General features: G+C 39.5%; 1 protein-coding gene across 2 annotated transcripts; it reads left to right on the top strand.

The window, feature by feature from the left end:
• Nucleotides 1-570: 570 nt before the first annotated feature.
• LOC133547101 (uncharacterized) lies at nucleotides 571-15,427 on the top strand. Of its 2 annotated transcripts, none has more exons than XM_061892927.1 (3): nucleotides 571-985; nucleotides 1,730-1,996; nucleotides 13,887-15,427. In XM_061892927.1, exons 1-3 carry the CDS (start codon nucleotides 883-885, stop codon nucleotides 14,528-14,530), a joined length of 1,014 nt encoding a protein of 337 aa, XP_061748911.1. In that variant the 5' UTR covers nucleotides 571-882; the 3' UTR covers nucleotides 14,531-15,427. The 2 variants fall into 2 exon arrangements, with proteins under 2 accessions (XP_061748911.1, XP_061748912.1); XM_061892928.1 differs by lacking the exon at nucleotides 13,887-15,427 and adding an exon at nucleotides 5,907-6,753.
• The last annotated feature ends 273 nt before the right edge of the window (nucleotides 15,428-15,700 follow it).

Raw genomic sequence — 15,700 nt, 5'->3', positions numbered from 1 at the left:
TGGGATGGATGGATGTATTTATGTCTGTATATATATATATATATATATATATATATATATATATATATACATACATATATATATATACATACATATGTATATATATATATATATATATATATATACGTATATATATTATACATATATATATAAGTAAAGGAAATTTAAAAAGAACATGAAAACCTCCCACATTCTAAAATACATTATAAAAACGATTAACATCAAAGACAAAAATAATATCATGAGTGTAATATTTCTTTTTTTTTTCTTTTTTTTTCTTTCCTTATGCTACTGTTGTTTCAATACATTGTTAAATATTTGAATATTTTTACAGAAATAAGTTTTATGTCTTTGTTTTGAAAATTTGAAATGGAAAAGTTTACTTTTATTTTCACAATAAGTAAATAGTATATAACAAAATAGTTTTACCGGGGTTGGAAAGCTGGTTGTACTTATTCCTCTCGCGAGATTTGGAAAAGAGCTGCTTACTTGTTTCTCTTGCGAGATCTGGAAGAGGGAGCTGCCTAGATGGTTCTCTCGCGAGATCTGACAACACTGCGCGCGAACCAAACACGGCGAGGACAAAGCAAGATGGCGTCTGACGGTGAAGACGTTATTGCAGTCGTCACAGTTCAATGTTCTTAATCTGTGCCTCCATGTACACATATATGTCCTTTATTACACTAGTAAATAGAGTAAACATCGTTAATAACTGTTTGCATCCGGTTATATTAGTCTGAGCGCACTTTGATGCTTCTCGAGCTAGCTTAGCCTGCTAGTTAGCTTAGCTTGTTAGCTGCTAACAAAGAGAGGCGGAAGTGATCAAAACACATCTCTAAGTAGAGATCAAGTGTGAGTGTAAAGTGTTGTGATTGTGTGAAAATGTGCCAAAGAACCATAGCAGAGTACGAGGAGGAACTTTGTCCAACAAAAGAGGAGAAGGAGCGACAACATGAAAAACATCAAGTTGTGTTACACAGAACAGGTTTGTTTACTTCTTACTCTCACATCTTTACTAACTTTATATTTCATTATTAACACTATTCTAAAATAGATTGTCTACAGGAAGATTAATTGTCATTTGAGGATGATGCACTGATTGTTTTACATTGTTGATAAGAAGGAGACATTGTCAGACACACAATATTTAAGAGAGGTTGATGTTTGTAACAATGTGTATCAACATGTTTACACAAAACTCACACAGTCACCGGGGGAATATTCCAGAGAGCAGGTTAAGTGCAAAGTCCTGAGTATGTAAAGCTCGAGAGTTTTACCTCCAAAAATAAGAGCGGTAAGACAAAGTCAGAGTCAGTTACCATGGTTACTGATGCTGTAAACCTAGCCTGCTAGCTGGCAGGTTTGGCAAGTTATATATTTGTGTAAAAGCTATTCTGACCTGCTATTTCCTTCATGTCGGTGTTCGTTGATGCAGCCATTAATGTTCCAGTGATTGTCGAAAAAACAAAGCCTGATCTAAAGATGACATCTTGATCTCATACCATCTCAGACTAATTGACCGTTCATTATTAAGTGAAGTGTCTTATAGTCGCTTAAATTTGTCTTTAAACAAGCAACACTATGTTTCATCCAGTTACTCAATTAATCGGAAACTTTTCCCGTAGAACACTTGATTAATAAAATGTTCAATAGCTACAGCCCATTACTTCATCTAGGATTTAATATTTAGCATCTAGGAGTTAAAATGTGTTTTGTTTGTGTCCTGTAGACATCCATCAGCTGATTGGACACCAAGAAGAATGTCTTCCTCATCTGCAGGGGGACAGTTTCACTTTAGAGTATCCACAGCCCTCACATTTTAAAGGGAACAAGGAGGATTCACAGCCCTCTTATTTCAAAGAGGAAGAGGGGGGAGAGTGTCCTGTAGGGCAGGAGGAGGCTGATGTCAGCAAGTTTCCACTGACTGTTGTCTCTGTGAAGACTGAAGAGCATGAAGACAAACCACCTGAGTCCTCACAGCTTCATCACAGTCCAAGTAAGCACAACATCCACATATCATCTAATACAATGTTTGTGACACATGTTCATCCGGGGGCCACATTTATCACTACAGATGGAGATATATTTGCTTTTTAACACCACCATTTAAAAATGATTGCTCATCAATCATCAACAGTGTAATTGCTGGGGTGTAACCATGTGACCTAGAGGCCGTCCTCCTTACCTCACGTGGTCAAATGAAGGCAAACATTCAATATGGCTTCTGTTTATTTACCTTAGCAGCACATATGTCAGCATATTTCAAAGGTTTAGTGGTGCAGATTAGGGATGTACACCAAGTACCATTTTTTTATTGATACTGGTTCCTAATTATGTCGTCCATGAGGACCGTGAAGATTCTGGACTAAAGACACAACTATTTGTATTTTTAATTCCAGCTGACTGAAGTAACTATGACACGTTGTCACATTGAGTTCAGCTGCCGCTGCTACACATTACAATCAGCTTTGAATAATGACAAATAAGGAAGCAACAAAAGTTTGATGTGTGTGTTATTGACAAGAAGATGACATAACTGCATTTCACCTTGCACTGCACACATAGTTGACTTCTTTAAGACTTCAAATAAACAGCTGCTGATTAAAGACTTCCCTGCTGTTACAGAACATCATGTTGGAGGTGTTCTGTAATAGGAATGCTATATAAAAAGCCTTTTTTTCCCACTTTTTTAGTTCCACAAATTACATGCAGTACCGATAAATACTGGTATCAATAAGGAATATCAAATAGGGTATCATATCGATAAATTTTCAGTGATTAACATCTCTACTGAAGATACAAGCCAGATATCTTTAAAATATATATTCAACGTTTATTTGGATTTAGTTACTTCTCTGCTGTCCAGCAATGTCTTAATCAATCAAGTTTATTAGTACTAATTAGCAAAGTTTTCTTGTCTTTCTAAAGTCTTTAATTTGACAGCCCCCTCGCGGTAAAGTTGTCCAAGTGCAAACTATTTGTGACTGATAAAAGTTTTGGTGAATCAAAATTTTATAAATTGTACCGGACAGTTCATTACTCTGAAGATGGCCGATAAAAATACAATCAGAATCAGAAATACTTTTATAATCCCAGGGAGGAAATTAAGATTTTCAGCACAATCCCATTCAAGAGCAGACAAACATTACAGGGAGACAGAACAGGATCGCTGACGGGTCTGCCAACTTCCGGCGCCCCTTTCAAAAAAGGTGAGAAACAGGTAAACTCTGGGAGGGGGTGGGTGGTGAGAAAAAAAAATAGTCTAAGCCTGGGCCCCTGGAGAGGGGATCCAGACTGAGGCCAAAGAGAAAACAAAAACCTCATATCCATAGCACACAGAAACGTGTGTAAGAGCGAAACATCAAACAACACAAAGGACATTAAAGGGGAACATTATCAGCAGACCTATGTAAGCGTCAATATATACCTTGATGTTGCAGAAAAAAGACCATATATTTTTTTTACCGATTTCCGAACTCTAAATGGGTGAATTTTGGCGAATTAAATGCCTTTCTGTTTATCCCTCTCGGAGCGATGACGTCAGAACATGACGTTACATCGGTACTCAACGCCATTTTTCCCTACCACATTACACGCATCGAGTCAAATCAGCTCTGTTATTTTCCATTTTTTCGACTGTTTTCCGATACCTTGGAGACATCATGCCTCGTCGGTGTGTTGTCGGAGGGTGTAACAACACAATCAGGGACGGATTCAAGTTGATTTACATAGAATGTGCATCGATTAGCACGGTATGCTAATCGATGCTAACATGCTATTTAGGTCACTTACCAATCGACGGATTTAAGTTGTTCCAGTATCAAGAGATGCGGAAGTCCCTCGTTTGGTTTTTACCGGCGATGCTACGACAGAGATGGCAAGAATGTGTGGATATCATGCGACACTCAAAGCAGATGCATTCCCAACGATAAAGTCAACGAAATCACAAAGGTGAGTTTTGTTGATGTTATTGACTTATGTGCTAATCAGAGATATTTGGTCGCGGCATGACTGCCAGCTAATCGATGCTAACATGCTATTTAGGCTACCTGTATGTACATTTAAACTATATTTACATCCAGCGTTTCCTTCCACCCACATTTAATGCTAAACAAACACTTACCAATCGACGGATTTAAGTTGATCCAGTGTCAATGCGAAAGTCCTGATCAGTTGGTCTGCACATTTTACCGGCGATGCTAACATAGTATGCATGGCCGAATAGCGTCAATAGCTATCCAATAGCTTCGGTTTCTTCTTCAATATCGTTTTCGCTATCTGCCTCCATACTCCAACCATCTGTTTCAATACATGCGTAATCAGTTGAATCACTTAAGCCGCTGAAATCCGAGTCTGAATCCGAGCTAATGTCGCTACATCTTGCTGTGGTAACCGCCACGTTGTTTGTATTGGAATCACTATGTGACGTCACAGGGAAATGGACAGTGGCTTAAGCAAATAGGGAAAATCAAGCACTTTAAAGGGGAACATTATCACAATTTCAAAAGGGTTAAAAACAATAAAAATCAGTTCCCAGTGGCTTGTTGTATTTTTTGAATTTTTTTTCAAAATTTTACCGGTCCCGGAATATCCCTAAATAAAGCTTTAAATTGCCTTATTCTCGCTATCTTAGAAACTACTATCCATTTCCCTGTGACGTCATACAGGGCTGCCAATTCAAACAACATGGTGGTTACCACAGCAAGATATAGCTACATTAGCTCGGATTCAGACTCGAATTTCAGCGGCTTAAGCGATTCAACAGATTACGCATGTATTGAAACAGATAGTCGGAGTATGGAGGCAGATAGCGAAAACGAAATTGAAGAAGAAATTGAAGCTATTGAGCGAATAGCTATTGACGCTATTCGGCCATAGTATGGGTGTACCTAATGAAGTGGCCCATATCATGGCTGCCTTATTAGCATCGCCGGTAAAATGTGCGGACCAAACGATCAGGACTTTCGCATCTTGTGACACTGGAGCAACTTAAATCCGTCGATTGGTAAGTGTTTGTTTCACATTAAATGTGGGTATCTATTTTCAAATGTACATACAGCTAGTGTAAATAGCATGTTAGCATCGATTAGCATAGCATGTTAGCATCGATTAGCTGGCAGTCATGCCTTGACCAAATATGTCTGATTAGCACATAGGTCAACGACATCAACAAAACTCACCTTTGTGATTTCGTCGACTATCGTTGCAAATTCATTTGCAGTTTATCCATACATCTCTGTGCCATGTCTGTCTTAGCATCGCCGGTCAAATGTGCAGACACTTTGGTACATTCAATGGGGGTCTGGCGGCAGATTTCTTGCCAGTGGTGCAACTTGAATCCCTCCCTGTTAGTGTTGTTACACCCTCCGACAACACACTGATGAGGCATGATGTCTCCAAGGTTCCAAAAAATAGTTGAAAAAACGGAAAATAACAGAGCTGAGACCCGGTGTTTGTAATGTGAAAATTAATATGGCGGGTGTGTTACCTCGATGACGTCACATTCTGACGTCATCGCTAAAAGAGCGATAAAAAGAAAGGCGTTTAATTTGCCAAAATTCACCCATTTAGAGTTCGGAAATCGGTTGAAAAAATATATGGTCTTTTTTCTGCAACTGCAAGCTATATATTGACGCTTGCATAGGTTTGGTGATAATGTTCCCCTTTAAAGCTTTTTTTAGGGATATTCCAGGACGGGTAAAATTTTGAAAAAAACTTCGAAAAATAAAATAAGCTACTGGGAACTGATTTTTTTTTGTTTCAACCCTTCTGAAATTTTGATAATGTTCCCCTTTAAAGACATTAAAAGAGCGGAGCTGATGCAACCAGTTACTTCTGCACACAGCCACAAAAGTAAATCATCAAAAATACAAAACAAAACATATAGACTGTGGTGACCTCTGCAGTGTTCCACGCCATCGTCTGCTGGGTTGGGGGGAACATGGCCATAGACAGGAGCAGACCCAACAAAGCAACCAAGAGAGCCAACTCCACCGTCGGCCGCCCACCAACTCCTGGCCAGTGTCCACTCTGCATGGATGAGCGTGGATACGTCCAAGGAGACCGAGGTGTCCGATACCTGCTCATTCAGCCAAGACACTGTGAAGCTTGTCCGTCCCGGCTCTCAGTGCCAGCTCCGCAGTCCTGTCTCTTCATCCGCATCTCCTCCAGTCTCTCCAAACAGACTCTGGTGTGGCAGAGACCCAGCAGCTGGTCTCCATGGCCAAAACGCTCCAAGGAGGCAGATCCAGAAGTTCACAAAAAAGCTTCGCAGAAGTCACCAAAGAGTCACCCCTTGTCACACAGTCCCAAAGGGTCCCCAACCAAAAGGCATGAAAACAAGAAGGAAACATCCAGAACCCAAAAGGATGACACAAGAGCACAGAGCTCCTGCCACCAGCAGCCAAAATGAACATGTCATGTCATGGCGTAGTGGGTAGAGAGGCCGTGCCAAAGACCTGAGGGTTGCAGGTTCGCTCCCGGCCTCTTGACAGCCAAATCGCTGTCGTTGTTTCCTTTGGCATGACACTTCACCCTTGTCTCTGGTGCCGCTCACACTGGTGAATGAATGAATGATGAATGATAGGTGGTGGTGGGAGGGGCCTTAGGCGCAAACTGGCAGCCTCGCTTCCGTCAGTCTACCCCAGGGCAGCAAATGTAGCTTACCACCACCATGCGGTGTGAATGAATGATGGGTTCTCACTTCTCTGTGAGCGCTTTGAGTATCTAATAGTAGAAAAGTGCTATATAAAATCTAATCCATTATTATTATTGTTATTACTAACGTTGGTCCGTCAAACATTCTTCTAGTTACACTTTATTAAGTGTTGCCTATAGTGTCTTGTTACTGCAGTGATTTTCAACCTTTTTTTGAGCCAAGGCACATTTTTTGCATTGAAAAAATCTGGAGGCACACCACCAACAGAAATCATTAAAAAAACTAAACTCATTTGACAGTAAAAAGTCGTTGTCGCAATTGTTGGATATGACTTTAAAGCATAAGCAACCATGCATGACTATAGCTCTTGTCTCAAAGTAGGTGTACTGTCACCACCTGTCACATCACACCCTGACTTATTTGGAGTTGTTTGCGGTTTTCCTGTCTGTAGTGTTTTAGTTCTGGTCTGGCGCTCCTATTTTGGTGTCCTTTTCTCTTTTTATTCTTAGCAGTTTCATGTCTTCCTTTGAGCGATATTTCCCGCATCTACTTTGTTTTAGCAATCAGGACTATTTCAGTTGTTTTTATCCTTCTGTTTGGGGACATTGTTGTTTGTCATGTCATGTTGGGATGTACATTGTGGACGCCGTCTTTGCTCCACAGTAAGTCTTTGCTGTCGTCCAGCATTCTGTTTTTGTTGACTTTGTTGCCTGTTAATTTTTAGTTTGGTTCTGCATAGCCTTCCCAAAGCTTCAATGCCTTTTCTTAGGGATACTCACCTTTTGTTTATTTTTGGTTTAAGCATTAGACACAATTTTACCTTCACGCTGCCTCCCGCTGTTTCTGACATCTACAAAGCAATTAGCTACCGGCTGCCACCTACTGATATGGAAGAGTATTTTACGGTTACTCTGCCGAGCTCTAGACAGCACAGACACTCAACAACAACACATCATTTGCAGACTGTAATTATTGCTTTGCAAAAAAACATTTTTACCCCAAATAGGTGAAATTAGACTATTTCCGGCTGTATCTCACGGTACACTAGTGTGCCGCGGCACAGTGGTTGAAAACCACTGTTACTGGACGCTATCAGTGAAAGCGACACGTACTGTAGCAGAGCTACTTTATTTACTTTTAAACTTAGTGTTAAAATCAAATCCTAGCAGAAACACTGCAACTTGTTTAGTTTTTACAGGACTAACATTAGAGTGTGTGTGTCAGTCAGATGATTATAATAATAATCATCTTCTAATAAATATAACATAATCCGTATTTACAGAGTGGGAGTGCAGAGGGCAAGTTGGATGCCACACTTACAGTACATCATCATCTACCAACATCACGCATACAATACCTGATGTCTTCCAGAAGCAGCTGCTTATGCAAAAGAGCTCGCTGCAGTGCTGTCATATTTCATTGGCAAACTTTCAAAGAGTTGAGAGGTGTTCTCTGATATGTGTAAGACTAGACCTCTCATGTATCAACACTATTGTTCTACACCAGGACAAAAAGTGCACTTACATCTTATGGCCATTGTTGGATTTCTTCTTTCTTCACTCATCTTCAATGAATACTCAAGTTGAATATAAAAGAAAGATGATGGTTTATTTTAAGGATGGTTCAGTACAATGCCTCACAGCACCGGGAAACAAAACATCGGTAAGTGTGGAAAATAGAACACAACTTCATCGCGCTTCTTTCTGTGAGTCCCTCATATTCTCTCGCGCGAAGTGAACCGGAAGAGATCACGTGATGATAACACACGCGAGCATGCACTACCTTATATAACCTGTTGGAGGCGCAAAACAACAACAGCAAGCCTCTCTCTTGATACACAGAAACAGCATTAATTACAATGAGATCACATTTACTCAACACCCCCCCACCCCCTTGATCTCATGACCATGAAACAGTGAAACACATTAGTTTCCAAAAAAAATAATAATTTGAATTTGTCAATCTTGACTCTTGTAGTAGGTTTGGTTAAGATGTCTGCAACCATGTCTTCTGTAGGACAGTAGACCAATGACATTTTCCCTTCAGTGAGTGCCTCACGAATGAAATGGTATTTGACATCAATATGTCTGACCTCTGTCTATTAACTGGATTTTTGTTCAGTTCTACTTTCTGTTCAGGAGTGCTTCTAGGTTTGCATTCTGACATGCCAAACATTTCAAGCATCTTTTGTATGTACATCTTTTGATCCATCTTGATTTCATTCTGTTTCTGTTCAAAATGAATACCCAGGAAATAAGATATCTTGCCCAGATCTTTCATGTTGAATTTGGCTTTCATTATGTTTTTGAATTGCTCAAGTGCTTCTTTGCTACTTGCAGCAATGATCAGGTCGTCCACCCAGATGATGACAATGACTGTTTCATTTTCTGTTTGTTTTCGGTAGACACAATGATCAGATAGGTTTCTTTTGAAATTGTTTTGCTCTAAATGGTCATTTAGAAGTTTGTACCAATTTCTTCCTGATTGTTTTAGGCCATAGATTGATTTCTTCAACCTAAATACCAGTTTTTCACCTGTGTCCGATGTTTTCTGAAAACCTTCTGGTTGATCTAGGTATATCTCTTCATCAATGGGGGCATGTAAATATGCCGTTTTCACATCCATCTGGTGGACGGTGAGGTCATTTTGAACAGCTATTTGCATCAATGCACGCACAGAAGTAATGTCTGCAGTTGGTGCAAATGTTTCTTGATAATCTATACCTTCAGTTTGACTGTATCCTTTGGCAACATATCTAGCTTTGAAAAGCTGTCCTTTCTCTGTGTTTTCTTTGAGGGCATAAACCCACTTTCCGCCTATTGCATTTTTCCCTTTTGGTGATGTTGTTAGTTCAAATGTGTCATTTTTTTGAGAGATGCCAATTCGTCTTTCATGGCTTTTTCCCAGCTGGCTGCCTCTGATGACATCAGGGTGTCTTTATACGTCTGTGGGACTCCACACACTGCCCTGCAACAGTGATCAATAATGTCATGGCTTTCATTGGTATCATCAATATTTGTTACATATTCCTCTAAGTATTTTGGAGGAACAATTCTCTCTCTCTTTGGGTAACGACCTCTTTGTTCTATCCTAGTCTCTATGTTAGTTGTGGCATCATCTAACACCACCTCTTCCTCTACTTCCAGAGTTTGTGTTTGGTTGTCAACATCATTTTGAGGTACAGTTTGACTTTCGAAGCTCCCTGATTTTTCTGACACAGTGTCAGGTAGTTTGGTTTCATTGCTTTCGCAATCTGGGATGTCCAAGTCATATGCATTTGTTTGTGTGTCTTTTTCTGCAGTGTTCTTTTTGGTGAATTTTACCAGTCTGTGTTTTGACACTTTTCTTGACTGTGGATCATAGACCAAGTATGCTGGACTAATTTTACTATAGCCCACAAATACTCCTTTCTCACACCTTGGTTCAAGTTTCTTGTGAGTGTGAGTGTATGCGTAACACTCCGAGCCAAACACCCACATTTTTGAAATGTTGGGCTTCTTCCCAGTTAGCATGAAATATGGTGTGTTCTTTGTTCTGTCATTGTAACATCTGTTCCGAATATGGGCGGCACTTTGAACAGCATAAGGCCATAATGTTTTTGGTAACTCTTTTTCTAGTAGCATACACTTTGCCATTTCAAACAGTGTTCGCCACTGTCTTTCAGCTGTACCGTTTTGATGAGGAGAATAAGGTGACGAAGTTTCATGTCTGATACTTTTCTCTCTCAAAAGTGTTTGAAAATTGTTTCCAGTGAACTCAGTTCCATTATCTGAGCGTATACATTTTACGTTGCCATATGGGGAAACGTCTGCAATGAACTTCTCTGTCGCAAGGGTAGTTTCACTCTTATTCTTCAAGAAGTAAACAAATACTGCCCCTGAATAATCATCAGTAAATGAGACTGAATATTTATGCCCATCTAATCCAATGGGGTCAATGGGGCCGGCCAGGTCAGTGTGCACCAGCTCTAGGGGTGCACTAGCTTTGACATCAGGTAATTTGTTCCTAGTGTTAGTGAATTTTCCTTGTGTACAAATGTCACATTCTATCTTTGTATCTCCTGTAACTGTCATGCCTGTCACAACATTTTGAAGCTTCAACACATCATTCACATTGCAGTGCCCCAAGATCTCGTGCCATGTTTTCACATCACAACATAGATTCACTTTGTCTTTTGACATCATGTCATGCACAGAGTCATCGTATGGTTTTTGATGGTTTACCGTTTTGAGGTAGTACAGTCTCTCGTGTACTTCTAACTTGAAGGTGTTTCCTTCTTTCGTGATGAGCCGGTTTTGTCCTTCTTCGAAGATCACTTGAGCTCCATCAGTCGTGGCTGCTTTCACCGACATGAAGTCTTGTGGGTAGATTGGGATGAACAAGGCATTCTTCAGTGTGACGGGGACACTTTTACCTTCCGTGTTGCGTAGAAGAACCACTGCATCGCCTCTCTTCAGAGCCACGTTGTTCTTCCTTGTTCCATTGGCCAACTCCATGTAGTGTTTGTTTGGGTTAAAAGTCTCATCAAATCGTGTAAATTTGCTCTTCTCAGTGATTATGTGTGACGTCGCCCCACAGTCCACCATCAGTCCATTTTGTTTGATGCCGTCTGGAAGCACCAAATGACTGGCTTGGAACACAAAGGAGGTTCCACTTTCCTTTGAATCTTCTTCTTTCTCCATAGTTTGTTTAGCAGAGTCAGGCTTGGTTTTTCTTCTGCACGTCTCGTCTGTATGTGTTGTGCTTCTGTGGTAGTTGCACCACTTTGGTGTTGTTTTGTGGGGACAATTTCTCGCAAAATGTCCACGATTCCCACATCCATAACAGGTTGCTGACGCTATGTCCACTTTCATTACGTTGTCTGAATTTGGTTTGTGTTCAAATTTCTCTGTCTCTTCGTAGCTTCGTAGTTTGCTCTTAAACTCCACAAAAGTCACTTCATCGTTGCTCTGTGTCATGTGAATGACGAATGGTTTGTATGGTTCCGGTAGGCCCCGCAGAACCATAGCAATGCTCAACTCATCGCTTATTACTTGCTTTGTATTTCTTAAAGAAGTCACAATCTTTTCGGCTCTAATGATGTAGTCTGTAATAGTTTCTTCTGAGTTTTTCTTCAGGGAACACAATTCGTTGTACAGGGAAATAATTCTTGGCTTACCATCACTGGCATAATGGCGCCGTAAAATTTGTAGTGCTTTGCGACCATCGTCAGCAGCGTCTCTCATCACCAACGACAGACTTTTGTCGTCGAGGAACTGGATTAGCTCTGCAAAACATTCTGCATTCTTCTCTGGGTCTACTTCACCAGAGGAAAGTATTGTGTCCTTTAAACCTTCAAGTCTCATGCGACCAAGAAATTTTACTTCCCAAAGTTTGTAGTTGTCCTCGTCTCCATCGAAGACCAGGCGCTGCCATCTTCCTCCCGTTGCATGTCTGGGCCCATAACCTGTTGGGTTTCTTCTTTCTTCACTCATCTTCAATGAATACTCAAGTTGAATATAAAAGAAAGATGATGGTTTATTTTAAGGATGGTTCAGTACAATGCCTCACAGCACCGGGAAACAAAACATCGGTAACTGTGGAAAATAGAACACAACTTCATCGCGCTTCTTTCTGTTAGTCCCTCATATTCTCTCGCGCGAAGTGAACCGGAAGAGATCACGTGATGATAACACACGCGAGCCTGCACTACCGTATATAACCTGTTGGAGGCGCAAAACAACAACAGCAAGCCTCTCTCTTGATACACAGAAACAGCATTAATTACAATGAGATCACATTTACTCAACAGCCATCATGTGCCATCTTGCACAATTATTTGTATTTATTTATGTTTTTAGTTTCTGCCATATTACTTTGTGCTTTAATATGCACATTTAAATTCCACTGGAGTTAAATGTGACGTTATCTACAATAATGTTTCTTCTACTAAGTACAGACTTTTCAATGTGTTATTTAAAAAAAAAAAAACTTGTTAAAAAAAAATACTTTAAGAACATTTGCAGCAAATTTGAAAAATACCACGATAAAAATGATAACCGGGAAAATAATTGTTAATTCCGCGACATCCCTAGTGTCTATGTTTGTGTGGGTTTATATGTATGTATGTATGTACAGTCGTGATCAAAAGTTTACATACACTTGTAAAGAACATAATGTCATGGCTGTCTTTAGTTTCCAATAATTTCTACAACTCTTATTTTTTTTGTGATAGAGTGACTGGAGCACATACTTGTTGGTTCCAAAAAACATTCATGAAGTTTGCTTCTTTTATGAATTTATTATGGGTCTACTGTACATGTGAGCAAATGTGCTGGGTCAAAAGTGTACATACAGCAATGTTAATACTTGCTTACATGTCCCTTGGCAAGTTTCACTGCAATAAGGTGCTTTTGGTAGCCATCCACAAGCTTCTGCTCGAATTTTTGACCACTCCTCTTGACAAAATTAGTGCAGTTCAGCTAAATTTGTTGTTTTTTTTACATGGACTTGTTTCTTCAGCATTGTCCACACGTTTAATTCAGGACTTTGGGAAGGCCATTCTAAAACCTTTATCAAGCCATTCCTTCACCACTTTTGACTTTTGTTTGGGGTCATTGTCCTGTTGGAACACCCAACCGTGCCCAAGACCCAACCTCCAGGCTGATGATTTTAAGTTGTCCTGAAGAATTTGGAGGTAATCCTTCTTTTCATTGTCCAATTTAAAGCAGCAGTTCCATTGGCAGCAAAACAGGCCCAGAGCATAACACTACCACCACTATGCTTGACGGTGGGAATGGTGTTCGCCTTTTCTCCTCCAAACTTATTGCAGGGTATTGTGACCAAAAAGCTCCATTTTAGTTTCATCTGACATGGATGAAGTTAAGACCTTCTAGAGGAAAGTTCTGTGAAATGCCACAAAATAACTTGTAGTGTCTTGTTAATTTATAGCCAAAAATATTTTTATTTTATAGATATTCTCAAAGCAGAATAATGTCCTTAGGGTCCTCTGGCACCCCATAGGGGACCCGTAAGGTCTGTGCCTCTTAAGACCTCACTGTTGCTGCTAATCGACCTGTTTCTTCTCCTTTCTATCAAATTTGAAAGCAAAAGTCCACAAATAACTGAATCGTAAAGCAGAATTGAAAATTTAATCTGAATTGGTAAAATCTTATCAATATGGCTCCTAACATGTGACTGAACAAAGATGGACTCCTCTCGACCATGTTTGTCTTCTTGTGTCCTGCAGACGTCTGTGAAGAACATCTTCTCTCTGAGCAACATAAGTGGAGCTTTAGGACGGGCAAGGAGGAGCCACAGCCCTTCCACATTAAGGAGGAAGAAGAGGCGCCACATACATTGCAAATGCAAAGGAAAGAAAATAACCCACTGACCTCCCATTTTAAAGAGGAAGAGGAGGAACACAGCATCAGTCAAGAATGGTTGGAGAAGTTCCACGTGGTTGTGAAGAGTGAAGATGATGGGGTCAAAGGTGAAAGTGAGGAGAGGGGAGGGGGGGAGCCTCCAAGCAGCAGCTCAACACAACACATGACAACAGAAGCTGATGGAGACCACTGTGGAGGATCACAAGCAGACAAGCTCTTAGCTCCACTATCAGATAGTGAGGACACAACGTCACACTCTCCTGACACTGATGATGAAGACTCTAAAGATGATAAGACATGTCACACTGACAACACTCACTTCACATCTTCTCACTGTCACAAAACTTTTAAAGACTGTCGCAATATGAAAAGACACATAAGAATACACACTGGAGGAAAAACCTTTTTCCTGCTCAGAATGTGGTACAAGTTTTGCAAGAAATCAAAGTTTAAAAGCACACATGAGAACACACACTGGAGAAAAAACATTTTTGTGCTCAATTTGTAGTAAAAGATTCACCCAGAAGGCACATTTGATAAACCACACAAAACTACACACTGGTGTAAAACCTTATTCATGCTCAGTATGTGGTAAAAAATGTACACAAAGTAATGATTTGAAAAGACACATGAGAATACACACTGAAGAAAAACCTTTTTCCTGCTCAGAATGTGGTAAAGGTTTTACACAAAGTAATGATTTGAAAAGACACATGAGAATACACACTGGAGAAAAACCGTTTTCCTGCTCAGAATGTGGTAAAGGTTTTACACAAAGTAATAATTTGAAAGAGCACATGAAAATACACACTAGAAAAAAAACGTTTTCTTGCGCAATCTGTTGCAAAGAATTTGCACTACCTATCTCTTTCAAAGTTCACATGAGAATGCACACTGTTCAATCTGTTGTGAAGGTTTTGGATTAGGTCTCTATTTAAATAAAACACGAGAAAACACAGATGAGAGAGTGTTGTGTTGCAGTGTTGAACTGTCAAAACTTGAATAAGGACTTTCTAACATCAGCACATATAACATGTGTGACATCATTGGTGTGTGTGTAACACAATCGTGTTAATATTATCCTAACATTCATAGATTAGATAATTTAGATTAGTGTTTTTTTTACAGGTAAATACATGTGTTATTATGTAATTTTTGGTACTTTGATTTAAAAATGAAGAGAACTATTTGGCTGAAAAGGTGAAAGTAAAAAACACGTGTTCTTCTGGACCACTTTTGGAAAAAAAAAATACTTTTTACATCATTTGTGTTCTATTCAAGATCATTTACTTTTAAAATGTGTGACTTTATGAATCATTTGTTGGGTCTCTGTAATCCATTCTGTTAATTGTCTTTATTACTCTCTTTTGTAATTTTTTTTTTTGGATTGTTTTGTATGTATGTCCCCAGACTTTTATGCAATTAAACAATTTATACTTCAATAAAAGTTGGGTCCAGTAAAAGTAGTTATTATTTGTTGAGTATGTGTTTTGTTATTAAATATTGAATTTATATTTAGAGTCAGAGTCCTGAAAACATATGTACGGTCTGTCCTACTTTACGGCTGTGAATGCTGTACATTAAACAATCAACAATCTAGAAAATTAGAGGCAACTGAAATGTGGTTATTCAGAAAAATACTCTGCAACTCATAGACTGAAAAGAAAAGGAATGAAGA

This window comes from Nerophis ophidion, unplaced genomic scaffold (genome assembly GCF_033978795.1).
Source record: "Nerophis ophidion isolate RoL-2023_Sa unplaced genomic scaffold, RoL_Noph_v1.0 HiC_scaffold_62, whole genome shotgun sequence".
In the NCBI taxonomy this organism is placed as follows: domain Eukaryota; kingdom Metazoa; phylum Chordata; class Actinopteri; order Syngnathiformes; family Syngnathidae; genus Nerophis; species Nerophis ophidion.
Note: the sequence above shows the minus strand (reverse complement) of the source record. Positions and strands in the feature narration are given on the sequence as shown.